The sequence below is a fragment of the Castor canadensis genome, chromosome 4 (genome assembly GCF_047511655.1).
Source record: "Castor canadensis chromosome 4, mCasCan1.hap1v2, whole genome shotgun sequence".
In the NCBI taxonomy this organism is placed as follows: Eukaryota; Metazoa; Chordata; class Mammalia; order Rodentia; family Castoridae; genus Castor; species Castor canadensis.
The window spans coordinates 182,766,065-182,793,912 of record NC_133389.1 but is presented as its reverse complement, the minus strand read 5'-3'; the positions used below and the strand labels follow the sequence as shown (position 1 = coordinate 182,793,912).

Genomic DNA, 27,848 nt, shown 5'->3' with positions numbered 1-27,848 from the left:
TGCACCACCCTCAATGCCCCCCACCCCACAGACTCAGACAGACAGGCGGACAGACTCTGGCCCACAGGGCCTGCCAGGAAAACCCAAGACATCTGAGCAAGCATAGAATCTTTTATTAGTTCATTTAGCTTCTGACAATCACTTCCTCAGTGCCATCATGTAGGTCTATGTACCTTAAAACCACACATTAAAAACATTATTCCCTGAAAATCATTCCTATGAAAATACCAGCAGGGGATGTGTGTGCCGCACATCCTGTGAAGATGAAGAACTTTTTGCAAATAAGACGAAAGCCGAGTTAGGGATGATCTGACATGGCACATGAAGTGCCACCCTGTCAGCAACACTGAGTGGAATCCCTGAGGAAATGAGAGGGGAGAAGATGGGGAGGGATGTGAGCAGAGCATGTCTGCCGGAGGGCGTCCTGCTGTGCATGAGGCCTCAGGACAGTCAGGTATTGGAGGCAAGATGGGCCACGGCCTCCACCCAGTGGGCAGAGGTCACTGAATACTGAGGTCAGGGGAAGAGGATGGCAGGGCCCATCGAGGCTGCCTTTGGAAAGGTTAGGAAGGGCCCAGGAAGACTGCTCTGCAAATGGCATATTAACCATGAGCCAAGCAAGAAACTTTCCTATTTATATGACGCACCCAAGTGACAATGGAGTAGAGACTTGAATTTTATCTCCAGATAAACCACCGCCTTCCATGATGGGGTGCTCCAACAGGCTGGCCTGATTCCTGTGGGGAGTGTGGACCAGCCCAAGTGACTCTATTTCCATGTGGGCACTGGTGCCCTGGGCTTGCAGGGATTGGACTGGGGTCAGTGAGCCAGGCAGACCCACGTCTAAGGGAGGAAGGGCACACAAATGCCCAGTGCTCAGCCCCTGGGGCAGAACAAAGACCTGGAGAAATCAGTCATCCCAGGGCAGCTCCCACGAGGGGACAGGATAGGTGCGGGGTGCCCTGGTAAGGCACTTCCTATGAGCAAGTGGCCAAGGCCACCTTCTGGCCACCAAGGGCAAGGGTAGGCCCTGACCTTAGGTCTGAGCCTCCAACCGGTCTACTGCCTGCTTCAGGTCCTGCACGACGAGGTCCACCTCGGCCCTGGTGGTGCTGCGACCCACGCTGAGCCGGAGTGCATTCCTGGCCACGTCAAAGGGGATACCACAGCTCAGCAGCACTGGGGATGGCCTGGGGGGAGTGGGAGACCAGTGTCAGCTGCTGCTCAAAAGAGTTCTCCTTGTGCTCCTCGGACACTGGAAGACATGCTGCCCCTCTTCTAGGCCAAGTCCCCATGTCGGGTCTGTTGTCGACCCAGTGCTCACCTGCTTGGCTGAATGTGTAGCCCCACCACCTCCCTACCTGCCCTCTGGCCTCCTCCTGCACTGAACTCCCTTGACAATATTCCTCCAAGGTCACCCATAGTGACAGTCCCTGCAGTCTCCCCTGTTCTCCCTGTTCTGGGCCTGCCTCACCCCTTATACGCTAAGACCTTCTTCCCTGAGGCAGTCAACTGATTTGGGCTGGGCACTCAGCCCCAGGCTCTTGGCCCATCTTGTCCCTGGATCCGAACCTGTGGAGGTCACTCATACTGACACAGCAGGAGCAGAGCGCCCGCAGGGTGCTGGCCATGGCACATGCTCAGCAGACTCTGGGCCCAGCTGGCTGACGCAGGGGAGGAGTCCCTGCTGCAGGACTATTGGGGTCCTAACTAAGGGCCCATTCTTGGCTGCCCATGCACTAGAACAGCCCCCACCCAAACTGCCCAGCTAAACATCCTCAGAGCCAGGTGACAGGACAAAGGGTCGTCCCTCCTGCCACTCAGTGTCATCACATCGGGTGAGGGCACTGACTGGCCTTGCCTCTTGGCTCACCTGCTGTCCCCCCACCACCATCAGCCAAGGAACTGGGCTAAAGCCAGCACTGGTCCCACAAGCCTCCTCAGCAGTGAGCCCTGCAGAGGGCCCCCCACCGGGTCCCTGAGGCTCTAGTGACACCTTTGTGGGTTCCTAGTCAGTCAAGTCCCTTTCCGCCTCCTCAATGCCACACTTCCCCTGTGCTGGGAAGGTACAGAAGACACCAGAGGGTTTACTCTCCTGTCCTCTCAGGGCCACTGGCCACTCGTCCCTTTGGGCTATGCTACCACCCTCCCCTGCCTCTGTGGCTAAGCCTTAAGCCTTGTGTCTGCCAGTTTGATCACTCCATGCCTCAGCCACCGCATCTGAGAAAGAGGTCTTCACAGACCTTCCCATGGGGGCTGTGGTGAGCATTCCCTGAGTGTTGCCACCTCAGCACTCTGTTCTGGGTGGCCTCTGCATCCCCACTTGTACCCTCAGCTCTCTTTGCACTCCAGCTGGCCTTGGCCTTTTGGCTTCACTCCCACTTCAGCACCCACCCTTGCAGCAGCCTGAATGGCCTCTTCTTTCCTGCAGCAGGTCTGCAGCTTGGGTGACCAAGGTCCTCTGTTTCCACCCCCTCTGCCTCAGAGATGGCCTTTGGGCAAGAGTACTTACTGGTCCCCATGGTCCGAGTGACACGCAGCCCCCACGCTGGCCAGCAGTGTCTGGCACTGTGCGAGTACCATGTAGCCTGCAAAGACAGTGTGTGTCCTGAGACCCAGGACTCTCTACCTGCTCTTCCCCACTCTTCCCTAGCCCCTGGGCCTGGGTCTGTCCCCTCCAGCCACCCATGGAATTCCAGGAAGGCAGAACACAGCAGCCAAGGAGAAGGGCCTCTCTCCAATGGCTGCAGCAAAGCTGACACTATTGTCTCCTAGGCCTGGCCTTGAGAACGGAATCGCTGAGCAATGACTTGTAAGACCCCAGCATTCTGATGGGCTGCCTTGCTGGACACATTGAAGTCTGCACTGCGTTTGTGGTCAGACCCCTGGGCCCTCTACTCAGCAGGGGGTGCTGCCCTCTTCTCTTACAAGTACAGGATTAAACATTCTAAGAGCCCACAGTGGGTCTGCCCCATTTCACACAGGTCATTGCTGAGCACAAAGCTGTCCCCGGAAGACAGTAGGGGAAAACTCTCCACACAACAGGCAGTCTGGCGAGATGAACCTGCCTCATGCTTCCTGGCCAGCGAGACTGCGTCTTAGCCCAGGATCCCAGTTACGCAGCCCAGGGTTTCCACCTTGTCCCAAGAGGACAGCAGGTTTCTCAGTGTAATCCAGGGGAACATGAAGCAATATCCTCTTCTAAGAAGTCAAAAGCCATCTGGGTGTGACACAGGTGTGCTCTCTGGGCCACCAGACCCCCCACCGAATGAAACATGCTGGGTTAGGCCCCAGTATTGAGACTCTCGGGGAATCAGGGCCAAGTTTTACACATCAGGGAGGGACGAAATCCTAACTGGCCCTGGTGTGGGTGCAGATGACACAGGAACCCAGGGAATCCATGCTCCCTCCTCACTCATTGCCAGTTGTTAAAGCTGCATGCCTCTCCTTTCCCTTCCTCTCATTATACATTGTATGAAATTAGACTAGCTTGATTTTACCTCCTTCCCTGACATCTAATGGCTGGCGTGGGATCCAACCACTGTCCACGCTCAGGGCATTCCCGAAAGGAGCGAGGTCTGCAAGGAAGGTGCTCGTGACCAGAGCCGCAGCAAGCCACAAACCAGAGGACTTGCAGGGGAGCCCGCGCTTGGTATTGGGCCGACCTGACCATCTACCCCGGTGTATACCCCACTAACGCCATGAGCCGTGTTGTTCTTGGGGCAGCTGAGGACAGGGGGAAGGTGCTGCCTCAGACCCGAATTCATGAATCCACGCACAGCACACAGCACGGAGAGACCAGCGCAAGACAGGCAGTCACCTTGAAGCTGGGGCCCCTGGATGGAAAAGTTACAGGTGTTGGGGAGCCGCTCTGTCCCTGGAAACTGGCTGTTCAAATGGATTCTCTTCTTACCAAATTCAGCCTGAAAAAACAAATGAAATATTCAGGACAACCGTACCTGTTTCTGGGAAACAGAATCTCAACATGTAAATATTTATCTTAGAATAAGCATCTACTTATATGAGCTAAGGGGACAGAATCTGAGAAGTAAATGCTCTGAGCACATATGGGCCTTCTACAGACATGTGTCTCCATGTATGTATGGAACAGATGGCTGACCTGATCCTGGTATGCGAGTCACTTCCCACCATCCACTTCCTTCCTCTTTTTCTCATGACCTTCCTCGCTCCTGAGAATGAGTTTCTATCACAAGGTCCTCGTGTCCAGGACCTGCCTGCATTGCCCAGTCCCCCATCCTATGCACCTCCCCAAAGGCAGGTAAAGCCACAGAGCCACCGGCCGCTCACCTGCAGCCTCTCCTCCAGGTAGTCACGGACATCCCTCATGTGAGCCTCATAAACCTCACAGCTCTTGGTCACCAGCTCAGCTGCCTAAGGACACAGACATACAATACTGCAGGGAGCCCACCCAAGTATGCTAAAGCCAGGGAGAAAAGGCAGCTTCACACAGAGCAGTGGCATTTCCTGGCTACCACCCACCCTCCTGAAGGGCAGCACTTATTGCATGCCAGTGCAATAAGCTGTGCTTGTTCATCATGGATTACCAGGTATTTTCTGATGGCTCCATAGCAATTAAGACCCAAAGGGACCCCAATTCCTCAGGAACATGCAAGCCAGAGAGGGAAAAAACAAGGAGAGCTGGGGCAGACTTGCATAGTGAGGGCACCATGTGGACCCCTGGGAAGCCTATGGATGGAGACAGCTGTCATGGGCAGAAAAGATGGTCAGCAAAGGTACTGCAGAGGAGTGACAGTGCCGCTTCTGTGACATGCAGGCCACTGTGGCGAAGGTGAGCAGGTGAATGGGAGGGGTATGCAGGTTGGGTTGGAACATAAGAGTCCTGGGGCAAACAGTTACTGCTAAGTAGGGGCTGAGATGAGCAGGTGCAGACCTCAGCAGGGCCCCGCAGAAGGCATGGCAGGAGCCCTGTCAGGGACCCCTGGTCTAGGGCTGAGGGCTGCAGAAGGGATAGAGGCAGCCTTGGCTCCCTGGAATAAGAGAGACAGCATTGGCTTTTGCATTAGCGGCAGGGCACAGGACAGGAAGGGCTGGAGGGATCTTGAACACCCAGCAAGGACATGGATGGGGTAAGAAGGGTGGACGGCCCGGAAGGTTTTAGACCCTAAGGAAATGTGCCGCAAGCAGCAGGAGATGTGGAGTCCCGTGAGAAAGGTCAGGACTTGCCACTGGAGCGAGGGCCTGACTGCCCATGGTGAAGACAGTACTGCTACTTCTTACGTCAGGAGGCTCTAGAAGGCATAAACAGTCTTTCCTTTTTAAATGCTGCTCGAGTGCAACCTGCCCTGCAGGTCTGCAAGGGCAGCTCTCCAAGCCCATCACAGAATCCTAGGCTTTTCCTCACAAAAAGCAATCCCCATGAAGCCAGGGTCCCCACTACCACTGCTGAGAGACTGCAGGCAAAGCAAATGCCACCTGTTCAAGGTCACCAGGCTTACCTTCCCTAGGCCGGCAATCATGGGGGTGTTCTCCGTCCTGTAGGAGACAAGTAATCAGGCAGAGTGAACTCCTATCCAGGAAGGAATCCTGTCTACATGAAAGCCAGTTTAAGTCCAGAGTCACACTTTTCCTGAACATGAGCCTTATGGCACTCTGTGGCAGCAGCAGGTCACAGGGCCCACTGTGGCCAGCACATGCAGGATGTCCACAGTGGCAATCTTATATGGGCCCTTTGCTTTCCAAGAGAAAACCCTCCTCCTCCTACAGGACCCAGCTCATGTCTCTTTGGTCCCCATACCAAAGCAGGGAAGAGCTTGAATGGCCCACTCCCAACACTGTGCCCGGTTACCAGCAGAGGAGGGGGGCAGGGACCCCCAGTCATTCTCACACCCTGGAGCCACACTTTATTTTAGTCATTCTGATAGGGATGTGGTGATGGCCTCATTGTATTGCCTTGGTTTTGGTATTGGGGTGACAGAAATATTGGGGTGACAGAAGCTTCACAGAATGAACTGAAAACCACCTTCTCCATCTGTCAAAAGGCTCTTTCCCCAACTGAACTGATCTGTGTCTCTGTCAAAAGCCATGCAAGAATATTTCTGGCTGTCAATTCTCTTCCATTGATCTGACTGATGGAATTTGAGAAAAACTGAAGTAGGCTTTATATCTCAGTTTTGGGGAGAACCGATATCTTCACTATGTCCAATCTTCCAATCCATGAACACGGGATAGCTCTTATTTGCCGTTGATTTAGTTCATCCACATTGTGTAGTTTTCAGCATGCAAGTCCTGCACACATTGTTAGATATTTATCTGAGTATTTTCACTGTATTTTATTGTCCATCTCTTCATTACTAGTATATAAAAACACATTTTAAAAATATTTGTCTTGTGTCCTGGAGCCTTGCTGAATTTACTTGCTAGTCCTAGAAGTTTTCCAGTACTTTCCCTAGCTCTGATGAGGCCCAGCCTGCCTTCTCCTTTTTGAGGTTTACTTTGTTTCCTTGCTGTGCTATGCTGACTACAACTCCCAGCACTGTGCTGAACAGGCATGTAGACTTGGACATCAGCGCTTTGTTTCCAGTCACAGGGGCGCGGCCCTCAGGTGTGTCCAATGAAAGTACAATGCTGGCTGTCAGTCTCACGCAGAGACCCTTCGACCTCTAATCTGGTTACGCTGAGAGTTTTTAACATGAATCAATTCTGAATATTGTCAAGTGTTTTTTCTGCATCAAATAATACGATCACATTGTTTTTCTTCTTTATTTATTAGTTTACTAACATGATGGATTACATTGATTGATTTTTGAATACTGAACCATACTCATATCCCCAGAAGAAACTCCACTTGATCAGTCTATTATTCTTTTTGGGTATTGCTGAATTCTATTTGCTAGCATTTTGTGAAAGATTTTTGCATCTTTGGAGAAATAGCAGCTTCTTCAACAAAAACTGCTGGGAAAACTGGTTAGCAGTCTGCAAAAAACTGAAACTAGATCCATGTATATCACCCTACACCAATATTAACTCAAAATGGATCAAGGATTTTAATATCAGACCCCAAACTCTAAAGTTGATACAGGAAAGAGTAGGAAATACTCTGGAGTTAGTAGGTATAGGTAAGAACTTTCTCAACAAAACCCCAGCAGCACAGCAACTAAGAGATAGCATAGATAAATGGGACCTCATAAAGCTAAAAAGCTTCTGTTCATCAAAAGAAATGGTCTCTAAACTGAAGAGAACACCCACAGAGTGGGAGAAAATATTTGCCAACTATACATCAGACAAAGGACTGATAACCAGAATATACAGGGAACTTAAAAAACTAAATTCTCCCAAAACTAATGAACCAATAGAAATGGGCATGTGAACTCAACAGAACTTTCTCAAAAGAAGAAATTCAAATGGCCAAAAAACACATGAAAAAATGCTCACCATCTCTAGCCATAAAGGAAATGCAAATTAAAACCACGCTAAGATTCCACCTCACCCCTGTTAGAATAGCCATCATCAGCAATACCACCAACAACAGGTGTTGGCGAGGATGCAGGGAAAAAGGAACCCTCTTACACTGTTGGTGGGAATGTAAACTAGTACAACCACTCTGGAAAAAAATTTGGAGGCTACTTAAAAAGCTAGACATCGATCTACCATTTGATCCAGCAATACCACTCTTGGGGATATACCCAAAAGACTGTTACATAGGTTACTCCAGAGGCACCTGCACACCCATGTTTATTGCAGCACTATTCACAATAGCCAAGTTATGGAAACAGCCAAGATGCCCCACCACTGACGAATGGATTAAGAACATGTGGTATTTATACACAATGGAATTCTATGCAGCCATGAAGAAGAACGAAATGTTATCATTCGCTGGTAAATGGATGGAATTGGAGAACATCATTCTGAGTGAGGTTAGCCTGGCCCAAAAGACCAAAAATCGTATGTTCTCCCTCATATGTGGACATTAGATCAAGGGCAAACACAACAATGGGATTGGACTTTAAGCACATGATAAAAGCGAGAGCACACAAGGGAGGGGTGAGGATAGGTAAGACACCTAAAAAATTAGCTAGCATTTGTTGCCCTTAACGCAGAGAAACTAAAGCAGATACCTTAAAAGCAACTGAGGCCAAGAGGAAAAGGGGAACAGGAACTAGAGAAAAGGTTAGATCAAAAAGAATTAACCTAGAAGGTAACACCCACGCACAGAAATCAATGTGAGTCAATGCCCTGTATAGCTATCCTTATCTCAACCAGCAAAACCCCTTGTTCCTTCCTATTATTGCTTATACTCTCTCTACAACAAAATTAGAAATAAGGGCAAAATAGTTTCTGCTGGGTATTGAGGGGATGGTGAGGAGAGGGAGGGGGCGGAGTGGGTGGTAAGGGAGGGGGTGGGGGCAGGGGGGAGAAATGAACCAAGCCTTGTATGCACATATGAATAATAAAAGAAAAAAAAGATTTTTGCATCTAAATTCATGAGGGATAGTGGTCTGTAGGTTTTGCTTTGTTTTGTCTTCAGTTTTTGTATCAGGATAATACTAGCTTCAAAAATCGAACCAGAGGACTGGGGAGGTAGCTCAATGCTTGCCTGGCATGCTCATAGCCCTGGGTTCAAAACCATGCACTGCAAAGAAAAAATGAATTGGCAAATGCCCCCTCCTCAAGTGTCCTTCCTCAAGTGCCCCTCCCCTTTATAGCAATAGTTTTATTTAAAACATTTGGTAAAATTCACTAGTGAACTCATCTGGGCTTAGAGATTGGTCTGTTTTGTTGTTTTTGAGACAGTGTCTTGCTATGTAGCCCTAGGCTGGCCTTGAACTCACAATCTTCCCTGCCTCTGCCTCCTGAGTACTGGGATTACAGGCATATATCACCAGGCCCAGGCTCTGCAGACTACTGCTTGAGCCACACCTCCTCCAGCCCTTGGGGAGCTTCATTCTGATCGGATGTTTTCTCTCTTTTTCTTTGTCTGCCTTGCTAGAGGTTTATTAGTTTTATTGATCTGTTCTTCAAAGAGCCAGCTCTGGTTCCCTGGTTGTTTCTTGTTTTTCTGTTTTCAATCCCACTATTTCTGCTCTTACTTTACTTCTTCCTTTCTGTTTGCCTTGCCTTCTTTAGTTTCCTCTTCCAAGTTCTTCAGGGTGAGAGTTTAGATCACTGACCTGACGCTTTTCCTCTTCTCTAACATGTATCTTAGCACTATCAATTTCCCCCTTGGGGCAGGGCTTCTTGGCTCATGGCTGTAATCCCAGCTACTTGGGAGGCAGAGATAAAGAGGATCACAGTTCAAGGCCAGCCTGGCAAAAGGTTAGCAAGACCCTGCTTCAATAAACAAGCCGGCCAGTGGTAGCCACGCCTGTGGCCCCAGCTATGTGGGAAGCCATGAGTAGGAAGATTATGGTTTGAGGCTGGCCATAGGAAAAACTTGAGACCATACCTGAAAAATAACTGAAAGTAAAAAGGGCTAGTGGAGTGGCTCAAGGGGTAGATCGAGCACCTACCTAGCAGGAGTGAGGCCCTGAGTTCAAATCCAGTACTGCCAAAAATAAATTTCTCTCTAGGCACTGCGTTCACTGTGTGCTGGAAGTGTTGATATGTTGGATCTCTATTTTTATTCTGTTCAATGGATTTGTTTAATTTTCTTAAGACATCCTCTTTGACCCATAGTTTAGAAGTATGCCGTTAGTTTCCAATTGTCTAGAAAACCTGTTATGTGTTAATGACTTATTTGAACCCATTGTGGTGAGAAACAAATAAATACCATATAATTTCAAGTTTTAAATGTATTTAGGTTTGCCAAATGTCACCAAACGTGTTTCCCACGCATATCCATGGTTCTTTTTTTTTTTTTTTCATTTTTCTTTTATTATTCATATGTGCATACAAGGCTTGGTTTATTTCTCCCCCCTGCCCCCACCCCCTCCCTTACCACCCACTCCACCCCCTCCCGCTCCCCCCCTCAATACCCAGCAGAAACTATTTTGCCCTTATCTCTAATTTTGTTGTAGAGAGAGTATAAGCAATAATAGGAAGGAACAAGGGGTTTTGCTGGTTGAGATAAGGATAGCTCTACAGGGCATTGACTCACATTGATTTCCTGTGCGTGGGTGTTACCTTCTAGGTTAATTCTTTTTGATCTAACCTTTTCTCTAGTTCCTGGTCCCCTTTTCCTATTGGCCTCAGTTGCTTTAAGGTATCTGCTTTAGTTTCTCTGCATTAAGGGCAACAAATGCTAGCTAGTTTTTTAGGTGTCTTACCTATCCTCACCCCTCCCTTGTGTGCTCTCGCTTTTATCATGTGCTCATAGTCCAATCCCCTTGTTGTGTTTGCCCTTGATCTAATGTCCACATATGAGGGAGAACATACGATTTTTGGTCTTTTGAGCCAGGCTAACCTCACTCAGAATGATGTTCTCCAATTCCATCCATTTACCAGCGAATGATAACATTTCGTTCTTCTTCATGGCTGCATAGAATTCCATTGTGTATAGATACCACATTTTCTTAATCCATTCGTCAGTGGTGGGGCATCTTGGCTGTTTCCATAACTTGGCTATTGTGAATAGTGCCGCAATAAACATGGATGTGCAGGTGCCTCTGGAGTAACAGTCTTTTGGGTATATCCCCAAGAGTGGTATTGCTGGATCAAATGGTAGATCGATGTCTAGCTTTTTAAGTAGCCTCCAAATTTTTTTCCAGAGTGGTTGTACTAGTCTACATTCCCACCAACAGTGTAAGAGGGTTCCTTTTTCCCCGCATCCTCGCCAACACCTGTTGTTGGTGGTGTTGCTGATGATGGCTATTCTAACAGGGGTGAGGTGGAATCTTAGTGTGGTTTTAATTTGCATTTCCTTTATTGCTAGAGATGGTGAGCATTTTTTCATGTGTTTTCTGGCCATTTGAATTTCTTCTTTTGAGAAAGTTCTGTTTAGTTCACATGCCCATTTCTTTATTGGTTCATTAGTTTTGGGAGAATTTAGTTTTTTAAGTTCCCTGTATATTCTGGTTATCAGTCCTTTGTCTGATGTATAGTTGGCAAATATTTTCTCCCACTCTGTGGGTGTTCTCTTCAGTTTAGAGACCATTTCTTTTGATGAACAGAAGCTTTTTAGTTTTATGAGGTCCCATTTATCTATGCTATCTCTTAGTTGCTGTGCTGCTGGGGTTTCATTGAGAAAGTTCTTACCTATACCTACTAACTCCAGAGTATTTCCTACTCTTTCTTGTATCAACTTAAGAGTTTGGGGTCTGATATTAAGATCCTTGATCCATTTTGAGTTAATCTTGGTATAGGGTGATATACATGGATCTAGTTTCAGTTTTTTGCAGACTGCTAACCAGTTTTCCCAGCAGTTTTTGTTGAAGAGGCTGCTATTTCTCCATCGTATATTTTTAGCTCCTTTGTCAAAGATAAGTTGCTTATAGTTGTGTGGCTTCATATCTGGATCCTCTATTCTGTTCCACTGGTCTTCATGTCTGTTTTTGTGCCAGTACCATGCTGTTTTTATTATTATTGCTTTGTAATATAGTTTGAAGTCAGGTATTGTGATACCTCCTGCATTGTTCTTTTGACTGAGTATTGCCTTGGCTATTCATGGCCTCTTGTGTTTCCATATAAATTTAACAGTAGATTTTTCAATCTCTTTGATGAATGTCATTGGAATTTTGATGGGAATTGCATTAAATATGTAGATTACTTTTGGGAGTATAGACATTTTTACTATGTTGATTCTACCAATCCATGAGCATGGGAGATCTCTCCACTTTCTATAGTCTTCCTCAATCTCTTTCTTCAGAAGTGTATAGTTTTCCTTGTAGAGGTCTTTCACATCTTTTGTTAGGTTTACACCTAGGTATTTGATTTTTTTTGAGGCTATTGTAAATGGAATTGTTTTTATACATTCTTTTTCCGTTTGCTCATTGTTAGTGTATAGAGATGCTAATGATTTTTCTATGTTGATTTTATATCCTGCTACCTTGCTATAGCTATTGATGATGTCTAGAAGCTTCTGAGTATATCCATGGTTCTTGAAAAGACCCTCCACTGCTGTTGGTGGTGGCTGACAGGGACCTGTTGGTGACACCGTGGACTTCTTTCACAACCCTGCTCTCTGTCCAGCTGAGGAGTCCATTGTTGGGAGGGAGGAGGCACCAGAGCCTCCCGCCATAGCCACGCCTGTCTACTTCTGTCCAGCTGCGTCGGGTCCTTGTCGTCTGACACAGAGCCACTCTGCTGAGCTGTCCCCACACTTTCCACCTGCTCTGCCTTGGCGGACTCCCCTCCTGTCCTAGTGTCCCTTCTGTCTCTGGTAATTTCCTTCCCTCCTGCTTCCCTTTGTTTGCATGACCAATCTTTTTCAACCTTCACTTTCTACCAGCCCCTATTATTTAAAGTGTTATTAACACTTATACTGATAACTTATAACTTATTATAACTTATATTAATTAATAGCATATACCAATTTTAAAACGTTTCAATGTGGGCGTGTGGCTCATGCCTGTAATCCCAGCTACTCAGGAGGCAGAGATCAGGAGGATCGTGGTTTGAAGCCAGTCCCAGACAAATAGTTCACAAGACCCTGTCTTGGAAAAAAGAACTCATCATACACACAAAAAAAGGGCTCGCAGAGTGGCTCAAGTAATAAGAGCACCTGCCTAGCAAACATGAGGCCTTGAGTTCAAACCCCAGTGCCACCAATAACAGCAAAATTGGTATATTTAGGAATGGAGGGGTGGCTCAAGTGGTAGAGTACTTGCTTTGCAAATGCAAAGCCAGGAGTTCAAACCCCAGTATCACAAAAAAAAAAGGTATATTTAAAACATTTACATTTAACATGATTATTGATATGGAGGGTTTTGTTTTTTTTGGTTGTGCTGAGGATCAAACCCAGAGCCTCCTGCCTGCTAAGTGAGTGCGCTACCACTGAGCTACACGCCCAACTTCGTTACTCTCTCTTTCTTGTCTTTCTGTGTGAGACTGAGCATTTTGGAACTTTTTTTGGTTTCTATAGTTTTGGGGTGCACCTCTTTGTCTTTTTGTGCTAATAGATGCAGCTTACCAGTTCAAGTGATGTGTGGACATGTCACCTCCTTTCACTAGTTATCCCAACGTTTCCTGCGCATCTGCTTACACATCAGACACAGAGTTTTGTGTAAGTCACAGGATATAGCTTAGAGCTCTCAGTGGAGAGGGACTGGCTCATACTTGTGACAATTTCTTGGCTATCCTTCGTCTGACAGGGCCTTGCTTGCCCTGCCCTCTAGGAGCTGATGGTTTTCTCGGATCCCCAGGAAAGTTCTGTGTGCTTCCTTCTGGTCTCCACCGCATTAGGGGAGTAATCCACTTCATTCCAACTGCTTTTCTCCAACTGTAAGGCATCACTTTCCTCTGACTGCTTTCCAAACTTCTTTGTCTTCCATTTTTAGGTTAATTATACGCTTTAGGGTGCATTTCTGTGGGGTTACCCTATTTTTCCTCAGCTTCCTGACATCATGGTATCTTCTGCTAAGTTTGGGCAGCTCTTTCATTCTTCCATAATCGCTTCTAGCTACTTTTCTCCCTGTTCTCCTTCTTCTCCTTCAATCACATGCAGACTACACCAGCGGCTACAGCTTGCAGGTCTCCAAAGCGTGTCCATTTCCTCCCAGTCTGCTTCTGTTTGGATTTCTAGGTGTCACTGACGCTTTCCTCTGCCCACCCCCATCCCTGCCAGGGGCATCCATGTCTATGTGGGCTGCTGTTGTTTTAGTTCTAAAATTTTCAATTGTCCTTTACATTGCTTTCCTCTTTCTTCGGCTTAACTTGTTGCAAGTACGTCCTAATTGCTCAGGAAGCATTTCACTGTGTCTGATGTGAATTCTTCATCAGACAGCTCAAACATCTTGTCATCTCAGTGGAAGCACTGTCAACTGTCCCTTGTCATTCACATTGAGATCTTTCTAGTTCTGGCATGGTGAATGATTTCCAGCTGGAATCTGGACACGTTCACATTATGTGATGAGAGTCTGGATTTTATTTAGCCTCTGTTTTTCCTGGCTTTCTTGGACTCTGCTCTAGCAGGGGCAGAAGTGTGCCATCTCACAGCTGGCAGAAGAAGTTGAAGTTCAGCCCCTTATTTGGCCTGTGTTGACACTCCAAGAGGGGATGCATCTTGTTACTGATGTGTGGTGGACATCCAGGGTCCCTTTTGGTCGCTAATGACACTGTGCTGTGGGTACCTCGTTAGTGGGGGCAGGGATGGCTTCTCTGACAACCTGGTGGGGCTGCAAGGCATCTCATTACAGCCTGGGTGGGTAGAAGGCTAGGCTTCCCACTCAGTCTTTGCTGGTGTGGCTGGGGGACAGCACAGTTTGTCCCATGGTGATCAGCTAGAACAAAGCAGGTATTGTCTGAGCTTGTCTCTTTCCTAATTTGTTGGCTAGGAAGAGCGGGCTTTGGTTGGGGCATTTGTCTGCCCTTATTGCTGTTTCTGGATTGCTGGCTTCTTTAGTTCTAAGTTTGAAATATAGAGGCAAAAAGAAAATCCAGGGAACCCACCACCACACTGTTTCTGTTTCTACTTCTGTTATGAGGTTTTTGACAAAGTGTGGTGCTGACATCAACTAACTTCCTGATTAAAGCATCACTGTACATAGTGGGCACACAGGGGCTAACAGAAAAGAAACCAGGGCATCTCTTTGTGGCCTGCTGAGCCCACAGAGAAGACAATAGTGACACATCTCAGCCACACAGGGTTCAGCAACATGTCTTTAGTGAGCCAAAATAACAAGGGAATTGAATCCCTGAAGCCCTCAGAGAGACTTTCTTCACGGGCTTTGAGTCACCCCAAAGAGACTGCAGATTTGTGAGTCCTGAGTGTAGAAATGATGGATAATGCCAATTCTGGTGTAGCAGAGTAGTGTGTGGACTTTGCTTCCAGAGAACAGAAACAGCCAAATGTCACTGCCCTACAGACAAGGGCATGGCCAGTAGTCAGAGACTTCGTTAACTTTCTACCTTACCCTGGCCTGAAATTCCGTTCTTGTCCACCTCCAAACAGCATAGGGTACAGGGGGGTAAGTTTACCGAGCCCTCGTACGTAAAGTGCACCAATCCTGGGACCATAGAACTGGAAGGAAAAGTCAGTCATTTACTCAGTGAGAAAGTCAGGACCCCCTGCTTGTATGCTAAGTGCTCAGAGGTGTGCGGAATGCGCTGTGGCACAGCCCTGCTCCCTGTGCCCCTCTGCTTTCTGCCTGTCACCGCTTCTGATGTGCTGGAGTCAGGTCCTTGTGTCCAGGGCAGAGCCCCAGCCCTGGGAAAGCAGGTACTGGGCACTCACTCCAGTGCTGTGGTGGGCAGAGTGCCCTGCACATCATACAACAGGATTTGTGAAAGGAGAGGGGTTGGCACTAGAGATACAGAGGGCTGTTCCTGCGTTTGGTTCCACGTCTCCAATTGATATGAGGTGAAACTGCTAAGTGCCACACTCAGGATCAGGCCTGAACGTGCACTTTCCTGGAGACCAGCTGAGACCTGTGCTTAAAATAGAGCACAGAAGTGTGGGGTGTGGCTCGCCTAGTAAGCACAGGGTCATGAGTTCAATGGTCAGTACTGCCAAATAGAGAATAAAAACATTTCAGGTGCTCCTTAGCCGCCAGGAGGATAATCGAAGGCTCCACCTTAAAGACAAGAGTTGCTGAATCTGAAACTCCATGTTGAGGAGACACGTTTTAATCAAGTTAGAGAAAGCAACACTTTTTGACCCCCATATCTTCTGAGGTGGGGTCCTACGTGTGGCTGACAAGGTCTCTGTCTATGCCTTCCCCAAGACAACATCCACTGCCTGCTAAACCCACCTGCCTCCCATCTCTCAGCGCCCTCCATGGCCTCTCCACTCCCCCACCCCCACTCTGCATGGACTCGGATGTCTCATTCCCTGCTGTGGCACTCATCAAATGGCATCCTAGCTCCTAAGGACAAGGACTACAAGGTGCCTGTCAGAGACCCCAGGCCATGGTCACAGCAGGCACTTGGGGCTTACTGGATGCCAGGGGCAGTCAGCAGTGCCTTTGAGGCAGCGAGGCCTCCCCACAGGAGGGAAGGAGCCTCTGCAGATGTACCTTGTGCCCCACGATCGTCAGGAAGTCCACGCCCAGGTCCTCCACATCCACACGCCTTTTCCCCAAGGCCTGAGCAGCATCCGTGTGCATGAGAATGCGAGGCAGACCACACGCTGTCCGCCTCTGGTTCAAGGCTTTGATGCGCTGGCTGATTTCAGGGACAGGCTGAAGGGGGAAGACAAGAAAGCAGAGCGTGAAGACATGAGCCAATGAAGACAGACAGAAAGTTGCAGAATTGGAGACCGGAGAAAAAGAAGAGGCCATGCTGAGAAGCACGAAAATACTCCACTATAAGCACCTTTCCCCACAGGATTTTCTTAAAAAGAATGAAAGGCCAACTCACCATGATCACGCCAGTCTCATTATTGGCCAGCATGATGGTCACGAGGCACGTGGTGGGGCGGACAGCTGCAAGGATGTCCTCAACCTCTGCCTGCCCATTCACCTTGGACACTGGGACAAAAGTGACCGCTGAGGCACAAAACACACATACCAAGGTTAACCATAAACCTTTACTTCACAATTATAAGCTTGTACAATTATAAAGAAAATGTGTGTCCACTGTGCAGCTCAGCCCTCAGGCTGTCGTCATAGCAGCAGGGATCTGAGTGTGGGTAACTGCAAGCAGGCCTGCATCCGAGATTGTAACAGGGTTAGCCACAGAGCAGATCACTAGAGACAGCTCAGAGGGGCCTCCTGGGGCCAGAACAATTTTCAGAGGCTTTCAAAAAAAACAGTACTGTGGACAGGTTCATATGCAACTGGATTAGACTCTGGAGCACCTGAGCCCCAACAACTAGCAGTCAGCTCACAGTCAGTAGAGTCCAACAACTAATCCAATGCCAGCAGCAGATACCTAACAAGGAAAGTGGGAACAGGGACAGTCAGTGAGAGCCCTGTTCAAGCCACTGCCATCTCAGGACAAATATGCACAGGTCCCAGCTTCATGCTGAAACCTGCAATCAGCAGGCTGTCAATGTGGGAGAGAGAGGCTTCTCCAAATCTTCAACAAGACACCAAACAGACTAGCCAACAACAAAAACCGTGAGCATCAGGAGGAGCATCAAATTCACTTTCCAGAGCTGTTCAAATGTAAAACCTAAGATGTACAGACAGCTCCAATAGTCACATTAACATCATGTAAAACAGCCTTGAAATTTTAAATGTTACTAGAGATGAAGAGGGATATTTTATAATGGTAAAAGAGTCAATTCTTCTAGAATATGTAACAAATACCAACACACATGTTACCTAACAACAGAGTCCAAGACACATGAAGCAAAAGCTGACTGATTCTAAGGGAAAATAGAGAACTGATCAATAATATTTGGATAGGCAATTTTTTTTTTATGGTACTGGGGCTTGAACTTAGGGGCTATACCTTGAGCCACTCCACCAGCCTTTTTTGTGATGGGTTTTTCAAGATAGGGTCCCACGAACTATTTGCTCAGGCTGGCTTTGAACTGTGATCCTCCTGACCTCTGCTTCCTGAATAGCTAGGATTACAGGCGTGAGAAAAATTCTCCATAAGCCGGGTGTCAGTGGCTCATGCCTGTAATCCTAGTGACCCAGGAGGCAAGATCAGGAGGATTGTCAAGTACAGTTATTATATGACCCACAGTTCTGCTCCTAAGTATAAACCCAAAAGAAATGAGAATGAGTATCATAAAAACTTACAAGCAATTGTTCCTAGAAAAAATATTCGTAATAGCCCTCAAAGGAAACAACCCGAATGCCTGTCAACTGACGAATAGGCCAATAACACGCAGTACATCAGTACAGTGGGATACTTACCTGTCCACAAGCTGGAGCATATCCTGGGCTCTGTCCAGGCTGTGTCAGGAGGCTGGTCTAGGCCAGTGCCTGTGCTCACTTACCGGCCATTTGTTCTTCCACGAGGTGTTCCAGGGGCAGGCGGATCGAGTCGTGTTCCACTGTGCAAGTGATGAAATGGGGCTTGGTCCCATCCCCAGGACTGTGCTGCTCAACTGTGTCCCCCTTTGAGGCTTGGTTTTCGTGGAACTGTTTCACCACAGACTGGATTACTAAATTATTTGACTGCAGAGATTCAGCAGAAAGAGCTTTTACAAAAAACAATCTTGGTGGAAGAGACAAAGCAACAATCTCTCATTTGCTACTCTTTGTGGGCAACATTTAAGCAAAAAATAGCCCAGAAGAACTTCAGCCTGTGAGCTGTAGCTTTTGAAAGATTTGGAGGGTTCAAACTTTCAAAAATTTGAAGACTTATTTCTAGTCAGGCATGCCTGTGTTGTTGCTGAGCAACATTTTAACATTACAATTTTCTAACTCTGTCAGAAGAGCATTTTGCCCCTTGCTGGAGGACCCTTAAACTGGACATGAGGGCCTAAGGGATTTATCACTTGATGTCCAGCCTGTGGACACCATGTGAGGTAAAACACTGGAAAAGGCTCTGTGCTGAGGGTGAAAGTCCCAAATGTTAACAAAAGAAGGTGGCGAGCCTTCCTTGATATCCTACAACTTGTCCAGAAAGAGGAAAACACATACACATCTGAAAAATAATCCTCAAGAAGGTAAAATGGGAAGAAGAAAAGCAAATTCAGATCTACACACTCACACTTATTTGCTCCCTGGAGGGCACAAAGTGAATAAACACTGTCTCCTGTGGGGGTTGGAAGTGAATGAGGGAATGGGGAGGGAGAAGACTTTAAAAAACCCACAGCCTTTTCCTGCATTGTTAAAAGGCACAGACAACTGTAAAAAACATAAGCATCTGCTTTAGTGAGAAAACCAGGTTACTAGACACCCACACCTGGCACTCTACCCCGCCCCCCCGCCCCACATTTTCCTGATGCTGGCATCTTTGCTCTTCTTTACACTTTTCCTCCCTACACAGTCCCTTAATGATACTGTTTTGTGTCTTTGGCCTTCATGAATGGAAAGGAACTGAATTTTCTTTTCACTCCAAGTTTGGGCCTATTTGAGTACAGAAAATCTCACAATGGGACCTTGTTAAATGTAGTACTGAGCCAATAGAAACCTCTCATTCTTCCCGGGTGTGCTCCAAAGACTCAAGATGCCCCTGGTCCATTAACAGGTCAACCTGGGGGAGGGCTGAGGATGATAGTGTTCCACCTGGATGCAAGAGGTCTCAAATTAAATGAAGGTAAGGAGCTGGCCAGGGATGGCAATCAGATGGGCTTCTTACAAGTCCCAGCTCATCATTGCCCAGAAAACCCTAATGCCCAGCACAGTGACTCTGGGTCCAGAAAAGAGAGGCCTTTGAGGCTCCGTGTTGCTGCAGTGGCCCTGCTGGCTCACATCAGGGGTCCCTTTGGTCACGCAGCATCCAAAGGTTGCAGTGGATGGTAGCACAGGTGATCCACATGATAGCTCACTATCTACAGCTAGGACATCAGTCCTGAGCTCTCCCGGTGCCCTCCCCTCACCACCCTCAGTGGTTGCTGAGAACAGGTACAGGACCCACTGGCCACAGGATTCTGCCCTTCCCAAGAAAACCATATCGCAGCACAGTAGCCACGGGTTGGAACCAGTGGATCAGACCTCAAAACACACCCTTGTCCTCACAGGCCATGTCATTCCATGGCACCTGGACCAGATGAAAACCAGGAGAGCAGCTAAGAGCAGGTATGGCTGAGGTGGCTCCTACTAGGGAGTCTGTTTTGGCCACTGAGGCCACCACGCCCAGGGTCCTGAAGGCATACTCAACCTCCATACTTGCCGTGCTCTGCTCTACCAGGACAGACTTACTCATGTGACTCCCTCCTTCCCCCTGGCCATGCAAGAGCCACCCACCCTGTTGCAGAGCTGGAGGTGCCCTGTGCACCCTGCATCATCAGGTGCTAACATCCACACATTCTCACTGAAGCCTGTGTGGCCTGTTCCAGTTCTGGCTGTTACAAACAAGGCTGCTGTGAGCATCTTTGTGTCTGTTCCCTTGTGGAATGACTGGCTGGCAGGCCACACAGGACTTGAGCCTCACCAGGTAACTCCCCACAGGATTGTCCCGTTCCCACTCCTGTCACAGTATTCCCCAGCAATGCCTAGCCTCGCTGGAATCAGGTCTGCCGACCTGGTAGGTGGAGGGGTGCTTGGTTGCTGCTCCTTGCTCAGATTACTGAGGCCTAGGGCTTCATGTGTGGGCTCCTTGAGCAGGCGGATTCCTGTCTGGCCCATTTTCCTACTGGATCATCTGCCTGTGACAGCTGTCTGTGTCTTCACTCTGCACGATGGTCCTGTATCAGCTACTTGTAGCAAATACCTTCTCCTGCTGTCTTCCCTTCTTCAGTGTTCTTTGATGACTTGAAGTTTGTTTTGTTGTGATAGAATTCAAGGTTTCCCTTTTTTTGGTTGGGGGATGGGAGCCTTGCTCCGTAGCCCAGGCTGGACTCAAATCCACAGTCCTCTATCTCAGCCTCCCAGGTGAGTGTTTTTTGTGATTTATCTGAGGGGTCCATCTCTCTTAAGCATCACGATGATATGAACTTAGACCTACAAGCTTCGTGAGTCTTACTGCTCACAGTTTGCTATTCATGCCATTTTTCTGCAGTACCTTTTCTTTGTGGTTACATGTTGTCCCAGCACCGCTGGCTGAAGAGGTCATTCTTCCATCCTGCACCAGTGCCCTCCCTCCATCTACATAAGGATCTTATGAAATTTAAGAGCAAGAGGGCACTGGTACACCTGTGCCAGATGACAACTGTACTGGACCATCCTGGGCCGGCAGGACACGTGGTTACCCTCTTGTACGCGTGCACTCTGTCTCAACTCACTGTCTCCTTGCTGGAAAACCACTGCCTCTCACTGCAGCCTTGCTTTCTGTACAGTAGACCTCTCACTGCGGTCTCAATCTTCCGAAGTCTTGATTATTCTTGACCTTTTGTGTTTCTATATAAATTCATCTGTGAGAGTCCACCAAAAAGGAGGAGAATTTTGATGGAGGCTGCCCTGAATCTGCACATCACTTTGGAAAGAACAGGAAGGTTTATAATAACTGAGTCTTTTTTGATTCGTGAACATGGCATATTGACCATTTATTCAGAGTTTCCTTGAGGGCACTCAGTAATATTTCAAACTTTCCTGGTGGGTCTTACAAATTCTTTTTTACTACATTGATTTCCTAAGTAGGTGACATTTTCGATGTTCTAGTAAAAACCTGTTTGTTTCTGGCATATAAAAATCCAATTAATTTTGCTACCAAAAACTTTGCTACACTCTAACAAGCTGTGAGGATTGTAGCAAGTTGTAGCAACTGCACTTCTCCTGAGTGTTCACTTTGTATCTTCCTGAGGAAATGAGAGGGTAAGTGTTACTACTAACTAGCAGAGGCACAGTCTGTGCTCATCTCAGGGTAGAGTGTCTTGGACTAACTTCTCTTATTATTATTATTTTTTTACCTTTACTTACTGTTTTTTTTTTTTGGAATGTCTTCTATCAGTTTAAAATGAGTTCCTTTGAGATGGGGCAAACAATTAAGGATTCAAAGGAGTGACTCCAGGGAAAAACGAGGGGAAATTTTCCTGCGATAGCAATACAAGGCCAGTCACTTTACACGTGGTACCAGCCACCTGGAATTATCCCATTTGCAGGATGAACACTGTGCAGGCTAACTATGTCAAGGTAATTGTCAAATAGACAAGATTCTTCTTCTTTCTTTAAAAAAAAATACCTGGGCACCGGTGACTCAGAGCTGGAATCCTAGCTACTTGGGAGGCTTAGATCAGAAGGATCACATTTAGTTCTCAAGACCCAATCTCCAAAATAACCAGAGCAAAACAGACTGGCAGAGTGGCTCAGGTGTAGAGTGCCTGCTTTGCAAGTGTGAAGTCCTACCAAAAAAACCAAACAAAGCAAACCAAAACAAGAGCAAGCTACCTTCTATAATATATTGCACCTTCAGCTCAAAGAATGTGGTTGTGAGAACTTTACCTCAGTGCCCCCAGAAGTGAAGATGATGTCCTGAGCCTTCCCGCCTATCATCTTCGCAAGGGCTTCTCGCGCAGACTTTATAACGTCCTTGGCCCTTCTACCTTGAAAGACCAAAAGGGTTCATCACCATTGTTTCATTCAGTCCTAGGGCTCATTGAGCAGAACGGCCACGTGGAAAGCAGAAGGGATCTGGGTGAGCAATTCTAAGAGGAAAGCTGTGTGCCTGTCCATGTGAGCTGTAATACCACACTCCCATCTTGCATGACTCGGCAAAGGGACAGCAGTAAGATGTTAGCAAGTCAGTGATGACTACTGAGGTCTAAGGAACCTAGTGGGAGCCAGAAACAATGCAGAAGCCACCTGGGAACACAAGGTTCCCTGTGGCATGGCTTTCCTCTTACCGGGTCAAGGGAAGCTGTGGCCATCTGCCTGGCTTCCCTCCCATTCATCAACACAGGAGAACAAAAGGATGCAAGGATTTGCTTAAGATCACACTGCAAAACAGCAATATAGCAAAACAGAACACATGAAGCCCAACCTCACTTCTCACATCTCAGCATGGCCTCGGGGCAGTATGGAGGAAGGCTCTGTGTTGAGAGGCACCTGCTCTGAGAGAGCCATGTGCTCCCCAGTGACTGCCCAGCTCCACTGCACAGGAGGGAAACTGAGGAGATGGCTCTGTGGCAGAGAAAGAAAGGATTTAGAGGTAATTACAAAAGCTTCAGTGACTGTTCTTAGTCAACAGACCATTTACCTCTAAACTTTTTTGACTATTCAATCTTATTTGTTAAAACAATTTGAGCAGGCACTACTCAAAAATATATTGTAAAACATCATAAAAAATAGAAGTGTAGGCCAGACATGATGGCTCGAGCCTATAATCCCAGCTACTGGGGAGGCAAAGACCAGGAGGATCACAGTTTGAGACCAGCCTGTGGGAAAAAGTTTTCAAGAGCTCATCTCAACAAATAAGCCATGCATGGTGGTGATCCCAGCTGCACCAGAGGCACAGGTAGCAGGATCTTGGTCTGAGGCCAGCCCCTGGCAAAAAGTGAAAGGCTCTATAACCTAAAACCAAAAGGGGTGGGGTGTGGCTCAAGTGGTAGAGCACCTGCCTAGCAAGGCCAAGGCCCTGAATTTAAAAAAAAAAAAAAAAAAAAGAGGTGAAAATAAACACTTAACGCCATCTCACACTCCTTACACCATCGTATAAAGCAATGGGATCAGTGGGGCTTAGGAAAGCCCGGTGGTGTACTTAGTGATCTGGCAAAAGGGCTGCACTGACACCTGGGCACAGGCTCTTAGCTCCACTTGGAGCCCCCAGTGCCACCCACCACATGGGTCCCCTTCATCCCTAAGAGGCGAGGAGGAGCCTCTTGATTCCTTCAATGCCCCGCCCACTTTCCTCCCAGGACAGCCGCCTCTGTCAGCTATCAGCCGGCCGTGGGCTTCCTAACTTCCCCTGGGCATGGCAAGACCATCACCACTGTTATTGGTGTCAAGGAGCCGAGGTGAGGCAGGAGGCTAGCGAGGGGCACCTTCCTCCTTTCTTCCTCCTTCTTGCCACACCTGCGACATGAACATGAAAGGTGGAGCTGGAGCAGCCTTCTTGACCACCAGGGGCAAGCTGGGTTGGAGGACAAAGGGACAAGATGCAAGGAGCCAGCCCTAGAGTAGGAGAGCACCGCATAGGCCCTGGGCTGCATGAGGAAAACTGCGAGGCCCCTGTGATTTTGGGTTTTCTGTCTCTCACAGAAAAGCTATAAAATACATTTTCTTAGGCAGAGGAGGGAGAGCATTAAACCATGCCACACACCTGCCCTGTATAATAACACACTTTCCCACATGAGCTAGTCGTGGCTGTGTCTTTCTAGGGCACTGACAGAGCCCACCCCTTGGCTTTGGCAGGGTGCAGAAGTCTGCTACAATCTGGTACTGACCACTGACCACCGACCCTACCTTTAGTGCTTCAAGCAAGTTGTGATATATACCTCCTCAGACCTCCTCCATGTTTTCCTTCAAAGATTTTAAATCATAATGCTATAAAAATAATTAAGTCAATAGTCACATAAAGTGATTTTCTTGTTTTTTCTCCCCATTTCTTCCTGAATATTAATGGAAAGTGAACCAGGACACCTTTTTTCATTAATTTGAGAAAACAAAGCTGTGAAGGCAGTGTCACTGCCATGACAGAGTTCCTCCTGGCCATGGCTCCCCTGCTCCCTGAGCTTCTCCAGCGCCTTCTCTCCTCAGCAGCTAACTGTACTCCATATTCTCAAGTTCAACCTCTGACGTCAGAGGTTCAGCTTCACTAGGGGAGATTAGATCCAGCAATGTCCAGAAGATGAGGCAAGAGCTCAGTTAATGAATAACTGGCACTGGATGGTGAAAGTTTGGTGACCAAGTTGCTGTAAAGCTTTTAATAACCAAGTGGCTATAAAAACTCACTAAAGCCTGTCAGGCTGTACAAAGAATATTCTGTTTATTAAATACTCTGCTTAAAAAGTTATTTTAGCTCACCACAATCCACAGTTAAGATGGTTTATTAAATGAGAAAGGTAAGACAAGTCTATCTGAAAAGCATGATGCAATGCTGCCATGTAACTACTGACTTGCAGCAAATTCTGTTCCAAAATCTCGCATGTAAAGCTCAATATTACAAAAATAAATCAAAAAGGAATAAGATTATTTATAATTATAACTAAGAAACTTAAAGGTAACTTCCATTTTTAAAAAAGGTAAGGAACAGCTGGGTGCCAGTGGCTCACACTTGTAATCCTAGCTACTTGGGAGAATTGAGGCCTGCCCAGCAAATAGTTTTCAAGACCCCATCTCCAAAAAGAGAAAAGCAAAATGGACTGGAGGTGTGGCTCAAGTGGTAGAACGCCTGCTTTGCAAGGGCAAAGTCCTCGACTTCAAATCCCAGTCCCACAAGAAACAAAACAAAACAAAAGGCCAGAATTCTATATGATCCTGATTTGAAGGACGTATTTGCAAAATCGAACAGAAGGACTTTACAAACAACTCTTAAGCTATCTTTTCCAGCCGGGGCAGGGAGAAGAGTTTGTTAAAGAGCAAGTGTTAATTAAAGGTTAGTTATGGCATCATGGAAGCTATAATGACACATGGGGACTTCTCAGAAAAAAAATGACCACAATTACAAGTGGAGACTTGCCTTCACGGAAATCCTATCCCAACAAAGCCATCAAATGTGGTGTTCACTGTCCTGGGAGCCTTGTCCCCACTGTCCCCTGCGTGGGCAGCTGCCTCTCATTACCTGCTGTGTAAGAGCTGCTGGGATTCCCCCAGGCTTCCTGCATGGCCTCGGTCACAGCCTGGATGACTTCTGGCTCCAGGGGAGTTGTTGCGTTGTAGTCCATGTACACCTTCCTGGCAGAGTGAAAGGGAAGCGCCTATTAAGGAAAGGAGTTGGAACGTGGGGACAGCTGCTCTTTGTGGCCTTGCTAGCAGGAGCAAGTCATGCCCAGGCAGGGCAGCCCCAGGTGCACACTGCTGGCCTCACACAGCACAGCTTTCCTTCCTGATTCTAATAACCTGGAAATGACAAGTCCGGGTCTGCCCAGATGCTCAAAATTTCCTTCTACCTCTCAGTAGGGAGTGAAGGTCGGTGGGCCTGGCTTACCCACCTGCCAGCTGAACGGACAGATGTCATCTAGTCCTCCGGTGGGAGGAGTCTGCAGGCTGCAGGCCAGGTAGCACACATTCCTGCTAGGATTTCCTGTTTGCTTTTTAACTCCAGTCAGCCATGTCCCTTACTCTGCTGTCCCTGCCCCCTGCCTGCTACCACACCATGCTGGCCCTTGTGCTCTTGCACTTTCAGGGTTTCTTTCTTTCTTTTTTTTTTTTTTTTGTCAGTACTGGGGTTTGAAGTGAGGGCCTCACACTTGCTAGGCAGGTGCTCTACTGCTTGAGCCCTCCACCAGTCCTCCCTCCCTCCTTTCCTTCCTTTTTGAAGCAAGATCTGGCTGTGTTGCCCATGCTGGGCTGGAGTGCGTGATCCTCCCGCCCGCCACCCCATTGCTGGAATTACAGGCTGCACGTTCAGTTTTCTTTCCCTAGAATGACCCTGATCCCTAGCCCTACCTTATGTTTTTAAGTTTTTCTAAAGAACCTTCACAGCTCTATATGAAACTGCAACTCCCACCCCCACCCAGCACTTCAAGTCTCCCTCCCTCCTTTCCTCCCTCCCTAGTCTGCTAGGGAGACCATGTGACTTGTCTAGTGCCCATCTCCCCAGAGCAGCACAAGTGCAGTCTGCAGGCTCTGTCTGTGTCCTCCTGCTGCCACAGCCTGGGGGCTTGGCTTATGAAATGACAAAGTAAATGCCACAGAAAGGTGGCACACACAGAAAGTGTGGACACAGAAAGACCGCTCATGAAGTTGTGTTTATCTGTGCATCTTTTAACCAATATCAGAAACCTTCAGAAATACATATGGTTGGTGATCACTTGGTTTGTAAGTTAAAGACATTGTTTCAACCACTCCTTGGGGAAACAAATACAACCACTAACTGTGGCTGTTAAGCCATAGAGTGACTAGGACATGTTGTAGCTGTAATGTACCATCTTTGCTCTAAGTTGAGCACGTCATCCAGCAGATGCCAGGCTTTTTAATGTTTCACAGATGCCCTTGGCCACTCTGTGACTGTTTGGAAAGTCCAGGGATTCTCCCATGCTCCTGGGATTTTGGATGTGCCCTGAAGTCCACGCTTTCCTGAATGCCTCTAGCCAGCTAGCTTCAATCTGCTGGTTGGCTGTTAATCTAATTACAGATTACTTGGTTCCATATTTTCTACTTCCTTAAGTGCTATCAGTATTGGATGGGAAGCTAAACTCTCTCCCAACCAGAAGCAGAATGTCTAATGAAGACAATGGTGGGGTTATTTAGGCCTGTCCCCACTCACAACCCCAGACTTTTGATCCTGCTGTGTCAGTCTCCTGAGTGCCAGGACTGCAGGTGTGTGCCCCCGTGCCCAATCTGGCCCCAAATTTTTAAAGTGAGACACACACACACACACACACACACACACATCCCACCTCACACTCATCCTGGGCACAGGTACGGGATTATTAAAAAAAAGTGGGAGTGGGTGGGTGGGATTAATTTAGCATTCCTGGGTTGGAGAGGGAAGACCCAGACAAGAAAAGGCACCCCCTCTTCCTCCCGGCCTTGGGGAGGAGGATCCAGAAGGCTGAAGCAGCAGTGTGGACACCTAGCGCCTGCTGGGTAGCGGCTTGGGGGTTGTGAGGATTGGGGTTGGGGGTTTGGGGGTTGGGCTTGGGGGTTGGGAGGGTGGTGTCCCCCTAATTCTGACTTTCCGGGTGCTCAGGCCATGAGACCGCCGTCTCTACCCCTCCTCCCCTCTACAGCGCACGGGCAAATCTTGGGGATCCACACCGCCTGCGTCCGAGAGGATCACAGGAGCGTCCGCTGGCCTCCTCCTGGCCCCGTCCCACACCCACCGCGGGCCACTCCTCGGGAGGCGGCACGGGATCCTTTGAAACGGAGCTGCATCACGCCCCAGCCTGCCCGCGCCGTCCCCGCGGGCGGGCCCCGGCCCTAGGCCCTGGAGGGCTTCCTGGAGGAGGGCGCCCCGGCCTCCACTCACTGCGCACCTCTCCCGCGGGTTCTTCTCTTGGCAGCCTCCGGGCGGACTCGCTGCCCGTCCCCGCGCGTCCCTCCTCGGCACCGCGGCCGCCTCCATTCCGGCCCTGGTCGTCCACCCGCGGGACTCGCGCGGCGACGGGCCCCGAGTACCCGCTGTGCCCCGGAGCGCGCGGGGTGAGGCGGAACGCGAGGCCTGGGGCGTGT

General features: G+C 48.1%; 1 protein-coding gene across 2 annotated transcripts; it reads right to left on the bottom strand.

The window, feature by feature from the left end:
• Positions 1-91: 91 nt before the first annotated feature.
• Positions 92-27,848, bottom strand: Scly (selenocysteine lyase). 2 transcript variants are annotated; one of them, XM_020174514.2, is made up of 12 exons: positions 27,653-27,848; positions 25,294-25,406; positions 22,017-22,117; positions 17,966-18,146; positions 16,432-16,559; positions 16,089-16,253; positions 14,988-15,094; positions 5,478-5,514; positions 4,309-4,392; positions 3,821-3,923; positions 2,513-2,588; positions 92-1,190 (listed from the first exon to the last, which is right to left on the bottom strand). In XM_020174514.2, exons 1-12 carry the CDS (start codon positions 27,739-27,741, stop codon positions 1,037-1,039), a joined length of 1,338 nt encoding a protein of 445 aa, XP_020030103.1. In that variant the 5' UTR covers positions 27,742-27,848; the 3' UTR covers positions 92-1,036. The 2 variants fall into 2 exon arrangements, with proteins under 2 accessions (XP_020030103.1, XP_073928219.1); XM_074072118.1 differs by having other exon boundaries at positions 16,432-16,541.